The sequence below is a fragment of the Pelodiscus sinensis genome, chromosome 7 (assembly GCF_052426305.1).
Source record: "Pelodiscus sinensis isolate ZL-2025 chromosome 7, ASM5242630v1, whole genome shotgun sequence".
NCBI classification, from domain to species: Eukaryota; Metazoa; Chordata; order Testudines; family Trionychidae; genus Pelodiscus; species Pelodiscus sinensis.
In genome coordinates, this window is record NC_143058.1 from 10,357,328 (window position 1) to 10,373,883 (window position 16,556).

Sequence of the window (16,556 nt, forward strand, 5' to 3'; positions counted from 1 at the left end):
ATCAGTAGAAGATGAAAATTTTATTTTTAAGCCTCTAATTAATAGGGTATTATAGAAATCCAGATGACAGTCCCTAGTGGATTTCAATATAGAGAGAGGTCATATTCAGGGCATAGACTAGGTGACCTTGTTCTTTTAACTGATTATATTTCCTTTGAATTTGTTGGAAAAATCTGTCAATTTTTTGCTGGGAGTTTTCAGTACCCCTCCACCTCCTTTTTTCAAAGTAGTGTCTTGTTTTCTCGTCTTTAACACTTTCATTCCCCGTTGCTGTTTTCCATCAGGTAGATGCAGGTTGGATTGGATTCTGGTCCATAGTTGGAGGCTGTGTGGTTGGCATAGCCATGGCAAGGTAGGAATAATGATCTTTCCTTTAGCTCTTAATTTTTCCTCACCTGTAATGATCACTTGGGCTTTTAATACTATACAGGCAGTCCCCGACTTACGCGGATCCGCACTTACGAACGGGGCTTTTCTCGCCCCGGAGCTCATGGGCGGCGGGTCGCCACCCGTGTCCTCCGGGCCAGAAAAGCTTCTCCCTGTCTCCCTGGTCTGCTGGGGGGGTCCATCAAAGCCGCTGGACCCCCCAGCAGACCAGGGACACCCGAGCAAAGCCGCCACCTGGGCGGCTTTGCTCGTTTGCCTGGGAGCAAAGCCGCCCAGGCAGTGGGACCCCCGCTGCCTGGTAGGCTTTGCTCCTGTCCCCCTGGTCTGCTGGGGGGGTCCAGCAAAGCCGCTGGACCCCCCCAGCAGACCAGGGACACCCGAGCTCGTTTGCCCAGGAGCAAAGCCGCCCAGGCAGCGGGACCCCCGCCACCTGGGCGGCTTTGCTCCTGTCCCCCTGGTCTGCTGGGGGGGTCCAGCAAAGCCGCCAGACCCCCCCAGCAGACCAGGGAGACAGGAGCAAAGCCACACGGGCGGCGGGGTTCCTCCGTCTGTGTGGCTTTGCTCGGGTCTCCCTGGTCTGTTGGGGGGGGGGGGGCGCAGCTAGTGCGCCCCCCCCTCCCCCCAGCAGACCAGGCTTTTGTTGCGGGACGCCTCGGGTAGAGCAGCTGGGGTGCTGCCAGGTTGGTCCTGTGGGAACCTACCGGGCAGTGCCCCAGCTGTTCTGTCCCAGGCTCCAGATTCATCAGCTGTTGAAACTGATCAGGCTGATTCCAGGAAGCTGGGGGCAGAGCAACTCTGCCTCCGGCTTTCTGTAGTCAGCCCCTGGTCAGTTTCAGTGGCAGCAGCTGAATCTGGAGCCCGTTCCGACTTGCATATAAATTCAGCTTAAGAACAAAACTATAGTCCCTATCTTGTACGTAACCCGGGGACTGCCTGTAAACTGAATTTATGTCTGATCATTAGTGAAATGTATAAATGGCAAATGTGAATCTCCAAGATGATCATGTATTGTTTCCTCTACTGCAATAATTTGTACATTACATTTATTGGACTACATGAGTTGAAAACATTTGCTTACTCATCAAGTTGAACAAGTCATATTGCTGTGTTTGAGAGTGCTTCCTATCCACTCCTTTTCAGAGTAGCCTTGTGAGAATGGTCTTGGAAAGAACCAGGTTAGCGCCTTTGAAAAAGCATCAAACAGCTAGGGATGTAATAGTGTAGGCGATTAACTGATAGTTAACTACACGCATTCCTGCCCCCCTCCCCCCCAGTAAATTTTTTAGCCGGCTGACCAGCAGCCCGGCTCAGTCATGGCCTGTGATGGGTCTGGGACCTGCCTCAGCTCTGCATTTAAAGTGTATTAGGAGCCAGGCAGGCAGGTAGCCTGGCTCAGTTCTGGCTCATTCTGGGTCTGAGAGCTCAGACACCCTTCCTCCCCAGACAGGGATGTGGAGTGGCAGAGGGCTCCTCAGGAGTGGGGCCGGAGCACACTGGCTGCTGGCCCCACCCTGAGGTACTATAGAATAGTTGAGTAACTGATAAGAATTCATGAGGTTACTTGACTATTCAATAACTAATATTTAACATCCTTGCAAAGAACATCAAGGTCTGTTTCCTGCCAGCTGCTGTCTAGCATTCTGATTCACTGAGTGTTTGATGCTGAGAGTATAACACGTTTCCCACATGCCTGGATACAGAGTGTCCTTAGCATCTCTCCTCTTGACTACCATAGGTGTGGAGTACATTAGCACCAACCATCAGAGAAAATGTGGATTTATGTGTGAAAGAGTGGGAAAAGGAATGTGTTTCCCAAACCAGGCTATCCAACTCTTTCCATCCTAGCTTCTTTAAAAACAAAACAAAAACCATCACCTTCCTTAAGGCCCTGATAGAAAAATAAAATAGAAACTCGATACATTACACTTATCTCTGTGATTTCCAAATGCAGTTTTCTTTCTATTCACTGCTAAGTCCCTAATTCTTCAATGAGCACTGCACAGAGTCTGCACAAAGGTGGTTGCAGGAGTAGGCCCCAAAACTGTAACACGCTCTTTGGGGCAGAGGCTGTTTTCTTGTACTGTACACCAAGAATGTGCATAACTAATAAATAACAAATGATTTCTCCTCTTTCACTTATTCCACTTACTAGCTAAAAAGGAGAAAGAGGAAAGCTCACTCTCAGACATGGAAAAGAGAAAAAGACATTTGACTGCCCACATCCCAGCACACCAAATACCAAACTAGACAGAGCTAATCCTACTAATCAAGAGTCGGATCCAGTTGGATCCCATTGTTTGTTAGCTATTGTTAGACTTGACTGTGATTTTTTTTCTCCATAGGGAGAAGTTTAAAGCCCTCCTGGCACTGTAAAAGTGGTTTGATAAATACAGACCCGTTAATATATGTCCATGAAGGAAAAGCAATGTGCTGGAGAACCTAGAGTGACTTGACTATTCATGCAGAATTCTCTCACTTGCTAGCCTATGTCCTGCAGTTGAAGCCCTTCAACACTAGATGGGCACCCTTTCTAGCCTTAAACTTCTCTATCAAAAGCTTACTGATTCAGACCCATAATGCAAATCTCAGCCTTTATAGTAAATTAATTTATTTAATATATAGCCTAGTTTTAGTTCCGGAAAATGCTTAATAGCTCTGTAAATAGTGCAAAATTGACTGTAGAATTTATAGCAAGGTCAGTATTTTGTAGAATTCAAAACTTTGCTTTTGAGTAAATTAAAAGAATGCTACTAGTCTGCTTCCAAATATCTCTCTCCAATTCAGGCAATATTTAGTTTAAACAATAGTGTTTGCACACACACACAAAGTGGCCAAGGGTGATTTGTCACTTCTGATAGACGACTCCCTCCTGTTCAGCAAGTATCTGTGTAGATTTGAACCAGTGATGACTTTGACTGCTGAAAGTTATAATTATGAAAATTAGGTAATGATTCTGGGCAAGTGTGCCAAGTTGATGTATTTCGCTGTCAGAACTGTGACTTACCAGGCAAGCATCTTTGTCTTAACAGCCTCTGATAAAGTGGGATTTTTGTTTTTGCTCTACCAACTGCTAATTTGTAAAACTAAAAATGTTATAATTTAAGTGATAGTGTTGCTTTACTTTATTCTTCTCACCATAAGTTCAGGCCTAATTTTACTTTATTGTGAATGTGGTTTAGTTCACTGCATGAAAAAGGCCTAATTTTCAAACCTGGTTTCAGTTTTTGATAATGTAAATGCAACCATTTAGATATCTTAATTTCTTGCTGACTGTAATGTAAAGTCTATACCTAGACTTTAGTAAGGCGTTTGATACGGTCTCGCATGATATTCTTATCAATAAACTAGGTAAATACCACTTAGATGGGGCTACTATAAGGTGGGTGCATAACTGGCTGGATAACTGTACTCAGAGAGTAGTTATTAATGGTTCACAATCCTGCTAGAAAGGCATAACAAGTGGGGTTCCGCAGGGGTCTGTTTTGGGACCGGCTCTATTCAATATCTTCATCAACGATTTAGATATTGGTATAGAAAGTACGCTTATTAAGTTTGCAGATGATACCAAGATGGGAGGGATTGCGACTAATCTGGAGGATAGGGTCATAATTCTAAATGACCTGGACAAATGGTCTGAGATAGATAGGATGAAGTTTAATAAAGACAAATGCAAAGTGCTCCACTTAGGAACAATCAGTTTCACACATACAGAATGGGAAGCGATGGTCTGGTCTGGAAAGGAGTACGGCAGAAAGGGATCGAGGGGTTATAGTGGACCACAAGTTAAATATGAGTCAGCAGTGTGATGCTGTTGCAAAGAAAGCAAACGTGATTCTGGGATGTATTAACAGGTGTGTTGTGAGCAAGACACGAGAAGTCATTCTTCTGCTCTACTCTGCGCTGGTTAGGCCTCAGTTGGAGTATTGTGTCCAGTTCTGGGCACCGCATTTCAAAAAAGATGTGGAAAAATTGGAGAGGGTCTAGAGAAGAGCAACTAGAATGATTAAAGGTCTAAAGAACATGATCTATGAGGGAAGGCTGAAGGAACTGGGTTTGTTTAGTTTAGAAAAGAGAAGATTGAGGGGGGACATGATAGCAGTTTTCAAATATCTAAAAGGGTGTCATAAGGAGGAGGGAGAAAACTTGTTCATCTTGGCCTCTGAGGATAGAACAAGAAGCAATGGGCTTAAACTGCAGCAAGGGAGGTTTAGGTTGGACATTAGGAAAAAGTTCCTAACTGTCAGGGTGGTCAAACACTGGAATAAATTGCCCAGGGAGGTTGTGGAATCCCCATCTCTGGAGATATTTAAGAGTAGGTTAGATAAATGTCTATCAGGGATGGTCTAGACGGTATTTGATCCTGCCATGAGGACAGGGGACTGGACTCGATGACCTCTCGAGGTCCCTTCCAGTCCTAGTATTCTATGATTTTATGGTAGCATTTGTGTCTGCAGTTCACTGTAAGTATTAAATTTTGCCCCTTTATAAGAAAAGCTCTAGATTGAAAATCAGGACCCCAAATCTTTTTATCTCGCTTTCAGTTGCATGATGTGCTTTTGGCCACAAGACATATAAATCCCACTTCTTTCTAATCCCCCACAATCTTGAACTAGCCATATTTGGATAATTTGTGTGATGCATTTTAATGATTAAAGAGCTTTGGGGTATTTTAGGCAGTTGGCAGATGATGTACCCTTTGCTAGCAGAGGTAGAATGAGACTGGTTTGAAGCAAAAAAAAAAACAACTTTAAAAAATGACATTCATGTTTTATCTTGCTGAAACATAAATCTATCTCCTTTCCCCAAGAATTTTTCTTGTCATGTTAGCTAATGATCACAGATATTTCTGAGTTTTTGTCCTTTGCAGCCTAGCATTTCCTTCTGCTTTTATCCTGCAATGAAGTCAAAATGCTGAAATGTTGTGACTTGGTGATAATTTCCTTAGCAACAGACAGCGTTCTCAGGAACATACGTTTAGACCATAACTGCAGGATCCAGCACATGTGGATTTGCTTGGTCATGAAATATTATGCCACAAAGTAGAGAGCACACTGATACATCTTGCCCCCTCATTACAGGCAGGTACTCACCTACCATCCTGGACTACCTCTTCTTAAGGGTATGCACGCATCCACCCATAAGGGCTGGTTTTGGCTGATAAATTATTGTAGAATAAGAAGTTATGGGTGTAAAATGGTGTTGGTGTGTTCCAGCATGGTTACAAGTGACAGAGCTGCTGGGACTAAGGAACAAAAACATTCTTCCTGATCATTGGACTGAAACTAGTGCTGTGAAAAGTGTACAAATCTTGGAAGCATTTATACTAGTCATACTAAGTTTTTCTCTGCCCAGAGATAAAATACAGGTACTAAAAGGACTGAGTATGACCTAGTGTGTTATGTATACTTCATTTCTGTTAAATTTAACAGCTTTGTGAAACTTAGAGCCAAATATGGGTCAATTGTCAACTTTAACTCCCAGCAAAATCTGAGATACCTGTTTCTGCTACTAATTTCAACAGCTTCTCTTTCTGCATTAAAATACAGCTGTAACTGCCACTACAGGAAAGTGGAAAAAATATCTGACTCCATTTTCTTTCCTCAGCCTCCCACTCCTAGTCTGATATTTCATACACCTTCTCATTCGGCAGCATATGTAGCTCCTCTCAACTTTAGAAATGGAAAACTGATGTTGGCAGCAAGATAACCCCTCAGACTTTTTTAGGGGAGGCCAAATATGAAGTTTGTGTTTTTGTGACACTTCTGAGAAGTTTCACATAATTAATGTTTATTGACAAAAATACAGAAAATAATAAACTGATTGTCATGATTTTTAAAGTATGATCATTATTATTTTCTTCCTCCTAACTTCAAATCTAGCATGAGCAACTAAACTTCTGCAGTTAGAAGTTAATGCTCTATGCCATTTGAAATCTGGGATTACAAGCTTTAAGGTGATATACAGCATTGATTCTAGCTCTACCAGTTATTGACTTTTAAGTGCAGTGTAGAATTGAATTAGAGCGAAGGTCAAAGTAAAAGGAAAGATGAGGTCTTAAGAGCCAGTATTTCATAAAACTCCCATACTAGATAAACTGCTAAACATTACTTAAAGTTGGCATTCCCAGCTTTCAAGCTATATAGAGTGTTACCTTCTATATCAGATGGCCCATGTAGGATTGGGCCTTAAAATACCCTCCCATCTTTTTTTTTTTATCAGGGGGCAATAATATAATTGGAAGATAAAGTAGAGTGTCTTCATCATTCAAACCCCAATCCAACAGGAGGAGAAAAACTGAGCCATGAGAGGAGAAATTCTTCAGACAGAACTTCAATAATAGCAAGGGAACCAAAAAAAAGTACTAGCTAATTGAATAACACCTGCCTCTCCAATGGTTTTCTAAGTTTGCACCAGTGTTACAATCCCTTTTTGAAAAATGTAGTTGAAGTATTAATTGTGTTGTTCAGTGCTCAGCTGGATATTTTTTTAAATAAATGCAGTGTGTGCAAAAAAATTGATTGCACCAGCAAACTGTTTAATAGATCATCTTTGGTTTTGTATCAAGGTACAAGTGTCTGAGCATAGGGTTTCTGCTTCCCTCATCTACTGAGACTTCCATCATTGATTCATGTGCATTTGCAAGACCCAATTTATCCTCTTGTTATATCAAGTATGATGTTAGGGTATGTCTACACTACCCCGCTAGTTCGAATTAGTGGGGTAATGTATGCATACCGAACTTGCTAATGAAGCCCGGGATTTGAATTTCCCGGGCTTCATTAGCATAAAGCCGGCTCCGCCATTTTTAAAAGCCGGCTAGTGCGAACCCCGTGCCGCGCGGCTACACGCGGCACGGGCTAGATAGTTCGAACTACGTAGCCATTCCGATCTTTCTGTACACCTCATTCCACGAGGCATACAGATAGTTCGGAATAACTACGTAGTTCGAACTATCTAGCCCGTGCCGCGTGTAGCCGCGCGGCACGGGGTTCGCACTAGCCGGCTTTTAAAAATGGCGGAGCCGGCTTTATGCTAATGAAGCCCGGGAAATTCAAATCCCGGGCTTCATTAGCAAGTTCGGTATGCATACATTACCCCGCTAGTTCGAACTAGCGGGGTAGTGTAGACATACCCTTATATATTACAATGACTTCATAGTGATACTGTTATTGGAGGTTTGAGAATAATCAGAATGGTTTGATTTTTTTCACAAGATGGTTCTTAGTTCTTTAATCTAATTTGAATGAAATAAATATGTATCTATTCTTGTACAGTAAACTTCTGATAATCCGGCACCTTTAGGACCCAGGGGGTGCCGGATTATCAGATATGCCGGACTATCAGAAGCAGGGGCTATGAGGGGTCTAGAGTGGGGTGGGAGGGGATGCCACCCCAGGCCCCTCATAGCACCCCCTTACGATAGTCCGGCTCTGCCCCAGGTGTCCCTGATTCAGCTGCTGCTGGTCAGTTTCAGCAGCAGCTGAATCGGGGATGCCTGCAATAGAGCAGCTGGGGTGCTGCCGGGTTGTCCCGCAGCGCTGAGGGGCGGCACTATGGCATCAACCCAGCTGCACTCCAGCTGCTCTTGGGGATGCCTGGGACAGAGCAGCGGGGGTACTGCCCGGTTGGTCCTGTAGCGCTGCCCCTCGGGGCTGCGGGACCAACCCGGCAGCACCCCAGCTGCTCTTGGGGATGCCTGGGGCAGAGCAGCTGGAGTGCTGCCGGGTTGGTCCCGCAGCGCCAAAGGACGACGCTGTGGGACCAACCCGGCAGGACCCCAGGGGCTCTGCCCCAGGGGTCCCCGATTCAGCCGCTGCTGAAACAGATCAGCGGCTGATTCCAGGAAGCCCGGGCAGAGCTGCTCTGCCCAGGGCTTCCTGGAATCAGCCGCTGATCTGTTTCAGCAGCGGCTGACTTGGGGACCCCTGGGGCAGAGCAGCTGGGGTCCTGCCGGGTTGGTCCCGCAGTGCCGAGGGGCGGCGCTACAAGACCAACCCCGCAGCACCCCAGCTGCTCTGCCCCAGGCGTCCGGATTCAGCCTGCTGGTGAAACTGATGCTGCTGGTCAGTTTCAGCAGTGGCTGAATCCCAATGCCTGGGGCAAAGTAGCTGGGGTGCTGCCGGGTTGTTCCCATAGCGCCTCCCCTCGGCGCTGCGGGACCAACCCGGCAGCACCCCAGCTGCTCTGCCCCAGGGGTCCCCAAGTCAGCCGCTGCTGAAACAGATCAGCGGCTGATTCCAGGAAGCCCGGGGCAGAGCAGCTCTGCCCCGGGCTTCCTGGAATCAGCCGCTGTTCTGTTTCAACAGCGGCTGAATCGGGGACCCCTGGGGCAGAGCAGCTGGGGTCCTGCCGGGTTGGTCCCGCAGCGCCGTCCTTTGGCGCTGCGGGACCAACCCGGCAGCACTCCAGCTGCTCTGCCCCAGGCGTCCCCAAGAGCAGCTGGGGTGCTGCCAGGTTGGTCCCGCAGCCCCGAGGGGCAGCGCTACGAGACCAACCCGGCAGCACCCCAGCTGCTCTGCTCCCGGCTTCCCCGATTCAGCTGCTGGTCAGTTTCAGCAGCAGCTGAATGGGGGAAGCCTGTCTGGCTGCCCCAGCACTTCCGGGTTCCTGATGGTGCCGGACCATCAGGAGTCCCGGAGCATTGGATGCCGGACTAATGGAGTTTTACTGTATATAATGAAACAAGTGACCCTAAAGTAATTGGTCTATGCACCCTCAAGTCTAAATTCCACTGACTGGAAAGCAATCATGCAAGTAAGGGTGTGATTTTTTTTTCTGAGACCCCTGCTTTTTTTGTGGGGGGAGGGTATATAATATTTTCTCTTAACTTATGTTTAGCTGCCAAAATCACTCTGAGAGCTATCTTAAGTTTCCTTTTTAAATATCTAAAATGAGACAGTGTCCCCAATGACTGAATTGTTTTGAATTATTGTGATTAATTTTTATATGAATTACTGTATTGTTTAGGAGTTATGGCCATGAACCATGTACTCATTGTGCTGATTGCTGTAAAACTAAAACAAAAACACTGTTCTTGTCCCAAAGAGCTTACAATCAAAGAATAAAATGAGGTGACAGGACAACAGACACAAATGGAGGGAGTAAAAGTAAAGTGACGTAGTACTGGTGAGCATGATAGGTTGTCAACAAAAATGATTAAGGGTTTGGAATGGGTGCCATATGAAGAAAGATTAAAAAGACTGTTCAGCTTAGAAAAGAGGAGACTAAGGGGGGTATGCTAGAAGTCTATAAAATCATGACAGGTATGGAGAAAGTGAATAAGAAAAAATTATTTACGTGTTCCCATAACATAAGAATTAGAGGTTACCAAATGAAATTAAGAGGTAGCAGGTTTAAAACAAACAGAAGGAGGTTTTTCTTCATGTAGCGCCCAGTCAACCTGTAGAACTCCTTGCCAGAGGATGTTGTGAAGCCTAGGACTTTAACAGGGTAGATAATTTCATGGAGATTAGGTCCATCAATATTTATTAGCCAGGATAGGTAGGAATGATGTTCTGTTTATCAGAGGCTAGAAATGGATGACAGGAGAGGGAATGATTACCTATTCTGTTCACTCCCTCTGGGGCATCTGGCATTGGCCACTTTCAGAAGACAGGATATTGGGCTAAATGGACCTTTATTCTGATCCAGTATGGTACTTCTTATGTTCCCTGCATACCAACATGATAAATATTATCAAGGTTTTTGTAGGTATCATAGCAAACTAGGGTTGTCAAGGAGGATAATGTTATTTTTGCAGATGCTTAAAGCTGAGGGAGAGCATAAAAGAAAGTACAAAAGTACTTATTTGAAAATTTAACAAATGGATGATTGACTGGCCCATAAAGTCAGAGTCTAAGATGGGAGTCAACATCTTGATAGTATATGAAAGATGATTGGATGGGAAAGTGAAGACAAGTAGTTAATTTAATAGAGAAGAGGAAACAAGTAAGGTGATGCAAAGAGGGGTTATATGGTCAAAGCAATAGGCTAGGTCAGTTATCTATGTAGCACCATTCTACGGGAATATGAACAGGAGCAAGATTGTATTTATCAAGGCCAGAGAATCAGATGTTGCAATAATTGAGACATGATATGGTAAAAGCCTGGATTAGAGTTTGAGCTGTGGATGAATGGGAAAGGCCATGTCTTACAGATGTTAGACAGAAAGAATATAGACATAACCTGGATACCAGGACATAGGGGAAGGTCCAAACTGAAGATGGTGCTCAAGTTATGGGCTTGAGTGACAAATGGCATGGAGATGGTATCATATTGATTAAGAAAGGAGGTAGAGGGGCTAGCTTGATGGGGAAGATTAAGAGCTTCATTTTAGCTATGTTGATCTTTAGCTATCAGGTAATGTCCACAAGAAGATATCAGAGAATGGTAGTACCAGGTTAATTTTCAAATGTTTTATAATGTTAGAGATTATTCTTATGATAACTGTGATTTGGCAAAAATACATAGGAGTCAAGTATAAGAAAGGGGCAGTAGTGTGTTTACTGTTTAATGAAGTTTTGTATACTGGATCTGTGAAGATACTTTTAAAACAGCAATGAAATCTTGAATTGTGGTTGTGAGACTTAAAAGAAAAATTTCAAAGCAGATGTTAAACAGTTATTTTCCAGCATGATGGCTTTCAGACATTTAAAAATATGATCCCTGCTGAAGAGGATTTACAGTCTAAGTATTAAAAACAAGAAACCTTCCTGTATACCAATGATCCTGAATTGATGACACAAGATTTTTTTAGCTGTTGTAGAATAAAAGCGGGCTATGACAAAAATTTTAACCATGACAAAAATTGCCACTAGCAGTTTCAGAATAATGTGTAGGGGTTTTTTCTAGTTTTTGGATTAATTTCACTGTGAAGTGTAATGCTTAAATACCTTGAAAAAATATTTGAGTTTGAGATTTGTACTTTTATTTCAGGTTTGCAGATTTTATCAGGGGCATGCTGAAACTTATTCTTCTGCTTCTGCTATTTGGCGCAACACTGTCATCCACTTGGTTCACTCTCACCTGCCTTACTAGTGTCACTCACCTGCCTTTAACCACAGGTACCTAGAACAATGTCTAACTGTAAAATAGATTGTTTATTGGCCTTTAGGACTGTTCTATAAACATCTGATATTGTAGACAAATATTTGCCATCTTAATTAAACTTTTTATTATACCTGTTTTGAGACACCAGTCCTGATGATAAATACATTAAGCTTTTGTAATTTGCAGATGGAGTCTTGTAACTGGAATGGGTTTCATGGTAAGCCATCCTGATAGGTAAACTGAAAGGAGCCAGGTTAATTTGAGGGGAAGGTAGAGAAGCAGATTTAACAGCATTTTGTAATTTTGGTCCCCTTTGTATACCACAAAGTGCATTAGTAATAATGGCATTGAAGTTGAAAAGTGCTTTGAGTCTAATTTTGAATGAAGCATCAACTTGTGCAAATTCAAGCATCAGTACACAAATATGATAGATCCCATCTCTGTGCATGCCTCTGGTTGAATTTTTGTGGGCAAAATGTGTTGGCTTACACATACCAGAAATAGTTCATATATACATAGAAAAGTACACAAGTGGAGGCCATATATAACCTGACCGTCTCCAATCCTCATTGTATACTTGTGGTCTGGAGTAGGAATGTGACTGGTTAACTGGTAAGCATCACCCTTACTGGATGATGCGTTCTGGTTAACAGGAAGCCTGGCTGAGCTGGAGCAGCTCCCTGTTTGCCTGCAGTGTGGTGGGCCCAGCAGAAACAGCCCACAACTTCAGTGGGAGTTGCTTCAGCCTGGCTGGTCCACCACACTATGCTGCAAGTGGGGAGCACTCCAGCCCAATTGCAGCAGTCCCTACCCATGGCAACCTGGCCTGACCAGAGCAGCCCCTGCCTGCCCAGCTGAAGTGGTTAACCTGATGAATCTAACATTTAACGGTTAACTAATTAAACGATCAGTCTAATTCACAGATAAGGAAAATTGCTTCAACTGGTGGTAACTTCACCAGTGTCCAGAGTATACAGCAATCGTGGGCAATCTGCATTGGGGTTCTATGTGTGGTGTACGAGACATTTTGTTTACTGTTGGGTATGCGCAGGTTTGCCAGATTTCACTGGTTTCCATCTGCAAAGTTTTTTTCCTACTGGTGTTAAGTGACATGCACAAAAAGCAAGGTCACATGAAATTTGGTGTGTATGGACTCCATGCAATATTGACTGAGAGAGCCATGTGCCTTCTCAGTATCTAGTCTAAGTGCTACTATGGTTCAGTTGGCACACCCTGCAAATTCTAGGTATGCAAGCGCAGTTAGCAAAACTACTTTATTTCGGGAGACTGTCTCGGTTACAACAGTCTTGCGACCCCCTGAGATAGAAGGCCAATTATGCAGCCCCCTTGCTAGCCTAGGTTGCCCATTGCTGATTTATAGAGCCCTTCATAGATACAAAATTTATATCCACATTTGTATCTGCACAAATGAGCTGCAGATATCCACATTAATATTTGCTAATTTGCAGGTTTCTAGATACAAAATTTGTGTATGCATCCATGTCCACAAAAATGAGCTGCAGATATCTGGATTTGCAGAGGTCTATTTATTTAACTAATATAAAATAAATGCAATATGCCTGCTTAATTTAGGTCTTTTGTATATTAAATATCAGTGACACATCTTTATAAAATACATTCTCATGGATGAAAATGCACAAGCTATTTAAAGTAATAATTTATAGGGCTTCATGCTACATTATTCCTAACTGTAATTATGCAATATGGTTATGACCTCTGTGCTTCACAGTAAGTGGGATAAACTGCTTATTTAAATAGGTTTGGTTGAAGTTTTTTGTTTAATTAAAAGTTTGAGGGTATAGAATATAACTGAGCCAAAGTATAGAAGGTCAAATGCAAGCCACTGCCTAGTGGCACTTGGGCTTAAGAGAAGAATTGTGATATTGCTATTTAACATGGAAGCATCTCTGGGTACTCAGTCAGTGGAGCAACACTGACCTTGGAGGTCAAGGATGTGATTTGAACTTTTTTGTATTTGGAAGAAGATGAACACTATGTATAACTGAAACAATTTATCTTAAGAATTTTTGTAGCAATTACTATGTAGTGTTTTATTTCTTCTAGATACTTTGGGTTCATTAACTAATCTTCACAACAGCACTGGGAAGCAAGCATTGTTATTCCTATATTAGTGTGAGGATTCTAAGGCATAGAGATCAAGGTCCAAAAATAATTGTCTCAGAAACTAGCATAAAAGGTACGTGTAGTGGAGTTCTTTGCTCCCTACACAGGTTTCTCTTTCAAGATTTGTGTGTTCATTTCCACTCCACTCACTTCTCAGGGAGCTTCAGTGGTGTCAAGTTTCTTTTCTTGGATGCTCCATCTGCCCATTAGTATCTGCAGACATCTTTCATCTGAGCTAGAGTTGGGCAATTTTCATTGGGAGGCCACATAATGAATGTTGGTATGAGGTCACGGGTTGGCTCCACCCCTGAAAGGGGCAGGACTTGGGTGGAAGGCGTGGGGCTGAGAACTAGCCTCCCCACAGGGTTGTCTGGGCTGGAGTCTTTGATGTTAAAAATACAGCAAAGGGCTCACGGCTCCCAGCCCTGCATTGCTTGGCAGCCTCCAAATTTTTCTGAATGTTCCACTTAAACTGTCCTTGCTGCCCGCTGCTTATTGTCCTATCCTCAGAGGCTAAGGAGAAATTTTTTTCTCCCCTCTCTCTCTAAAGCCTTTCATGTACTTATAATCATAGGGTTGGAAGAGGCCTCAGGAGGTCATTGAGTCCAACACCTTGCTCAAAGCAAGACCAACCCCAACTAAATCATCCCAGCCAGGACTTTGTCAAGCTGGGACTTAAAAAATCTCTTGATGGAGATTCAACCACCTCCCTAGGTAACCCATTTCAGTGCTTCATCAGCCTTCTAGTGAAATAGTTTTTTTCCTAATATCCCTCCTAGACCTCCTCTACTGCAGCTTGAGACCATCACTCTTTGTTCTGTCATCTGTCACCACTGAGAACAGCCTCTCTCCATCTCCTTTAGAATCCTCCTTCAGGTAGTTGAAAGCTGCCATCAAATCCCCCCTCAATCTCTTCTGTAGACTAAATAAACCCAAATCCCTCAGTCTTTCCTCATAAGTCATGTGCTCCAGCCCCCTAATCACTTTTGGTGCCCTCTGATGGATTTCTCCAATGCATCCACATCTTTTCTGTAATGGGAGTCCCAGAATTGGATGCAATACTCCAGATGTGGCCTCATCAATGCCGAATAAAGGGGAATAATAACTTCTCTAGATCTGCTAGCAGTGATTCTCCCAATGCACCCTAAAATGCCATTAATCTTCATGGCTACCAGGGCACACTGTTGACTCATAGCCAGCTTCTCATCCACTGTAATCCCAAGGTCTTTTTCTGCCAAACTGTTGCTTAGCCAGTCAATCCCCAATCTGTAACAGTGCTTGGGATTCTTCCATCCCAAGTGCAGGACTCTGCACTTCTCCTTGTTGAACCACATCAGATTTCTTTTATCCCAATCCTCTAATTTGTCTAGGTCACTCTGGACTCTCTCCCTACCCTCCAATTTATCTACCTCTCCCCCTATCTTCATGTCATCTACAAACTTGCTGAGGTGCAATCTGTCCCCTCATCCAGGTCATTGTTAAAGATGTTGAACAAAACCAGCCCCAGAACCAACCTCTGGGTCACTCTGCTTGATGCTGACCACCAACCAGACATCGAGCCATTGATCACTTGGGATTACAGTGGACCCATGGAGTCCAACAATCTAGACCGCTTTCTATCCACCTTATCTAATCCATAGTTCCTTAACTTGCTGGCAAGAACACTGTTGGAGACCGTATCAAAAGCTTTGCTAAAGTCAAGATCTATCATGTCCACCACCTTCTCCCATCCACAGAGCCAGCTACCTTGTCATAGAAGGCAATCAGGTTGGTCAGGCATGACTTGTTCTTGGTGAATCCATGTTGTCTATTCCTGATTACTTCCCCCCTTTCAAGTACTCCAAAATGGATTCCTTGAGGATCCCCTCCATGATTTTTCTGGGGACTGAGGTGCAGATGACTGGTTTGTAGTTCCCTGGATTGTCATCCTTTCCTTTTTTTTTTTTTAAAGATGGGCACTACTGTTGCCTTTTTCCAAGCCTCCGGGACCTCTCCCAATCGCCACAAGTTTTCAAAGATAATGGCCAATGGCTCTTCAGTCACTTTAGCCAATTCCCTCAGGCCCCCTTGGATGCATTAGATCTGGCCCCATGGGTATGTGTATGTCCAACTTTTCTAAATAGTTTTTAACCTGTTCTTTCTCCATTAAGGGCTGCCCACTTCTTTCCCCATACTGTGTTGCCTAGTGCAGTAGTCTGGGAGCTGACCTTGACTGTGAAGACAGAGGCAAAAAAAGCATTGAGTTACTTCACCTTTTCCCACATCATTTGTCACTAGGTTACTTCCCTCATCCAGTAAGGGTGCCATATCTTCCCTGACCACTCTCATATTACTAACATGCCTGTAGAAACCTTTATTACCCTTCACATCCCTTGCTAGTTGTAAGTCCAGTTGCGCTTTGGCCTTCCTGATTACACCCCTGCATGCTTGAGCAATATATTTATACTCTTCCCTTGTCATCTATCTAAGTTTATACTTCCTTTTTGTCTTTAGGCTTACCAAGGATTTAACTGCTAAGCTAAGCTGGTTTCCCACCTTATTTGTTTTTCTTACTGCGTATTGGGATGGTTTGTTCTTCGAGTAGCATCCCCGTGGGTGCTCCACTGTAGGTGTCAGGTGATCAGCGCTGCAGATCGAAGACGTTCAACAGCCGAAGTCAGCCATACAAACCGGGAATGTCCAGCACTGTCTCTATAGCCACAAAGTGCCAAACCCTCCATCCTGGAATCTGGACTTGGTGCTGGACACACTAACGCGTCCTCCCTTCAAGCCTTTGGCCATGACGCCACTCCACATGTTAATGCTTAAATTGGTCTTTTTGCTGGCCATAACATCAGCCCGCAGAGTCAGCGAACTCACAGCCCTGATGTCATCACCACTGTACAGAACATTCAGCAGAGATTCGGTGGTGCTATGGCCTCTCCAAAGTCTGCTCCGAGTTCCACATTAATGAAACAATTATACTTCCTTCCTTC

The 16,556-nt window shown here is 43.8% G+C and overlaps 1 protein-coding gene across 1 annotated transcript in view; it reads left to right on the forward strand.

Moving 5' to 3' along the window:
* The window catches only part of SLC49A4 (solute carrier family 49 member 4), a 124,372-nt gene that overhangs the window by 79,621 nt on the left and 28,195 nt on the right, over positions 1-16,556 (forward strand). Inside the window, exons 6-7 of the mRNA XM_075933110.2 lie at positions 285-352; positions 11,323-11,450. Coding sequence (XP_075789225.2) covers positions 285-352; positions 11,323-11,450 — 196 coding nt within the window. The remainder of the gene's footprint in view (positions 1-284; positions 353-11,322; positions 11,451-16,556) is intronic.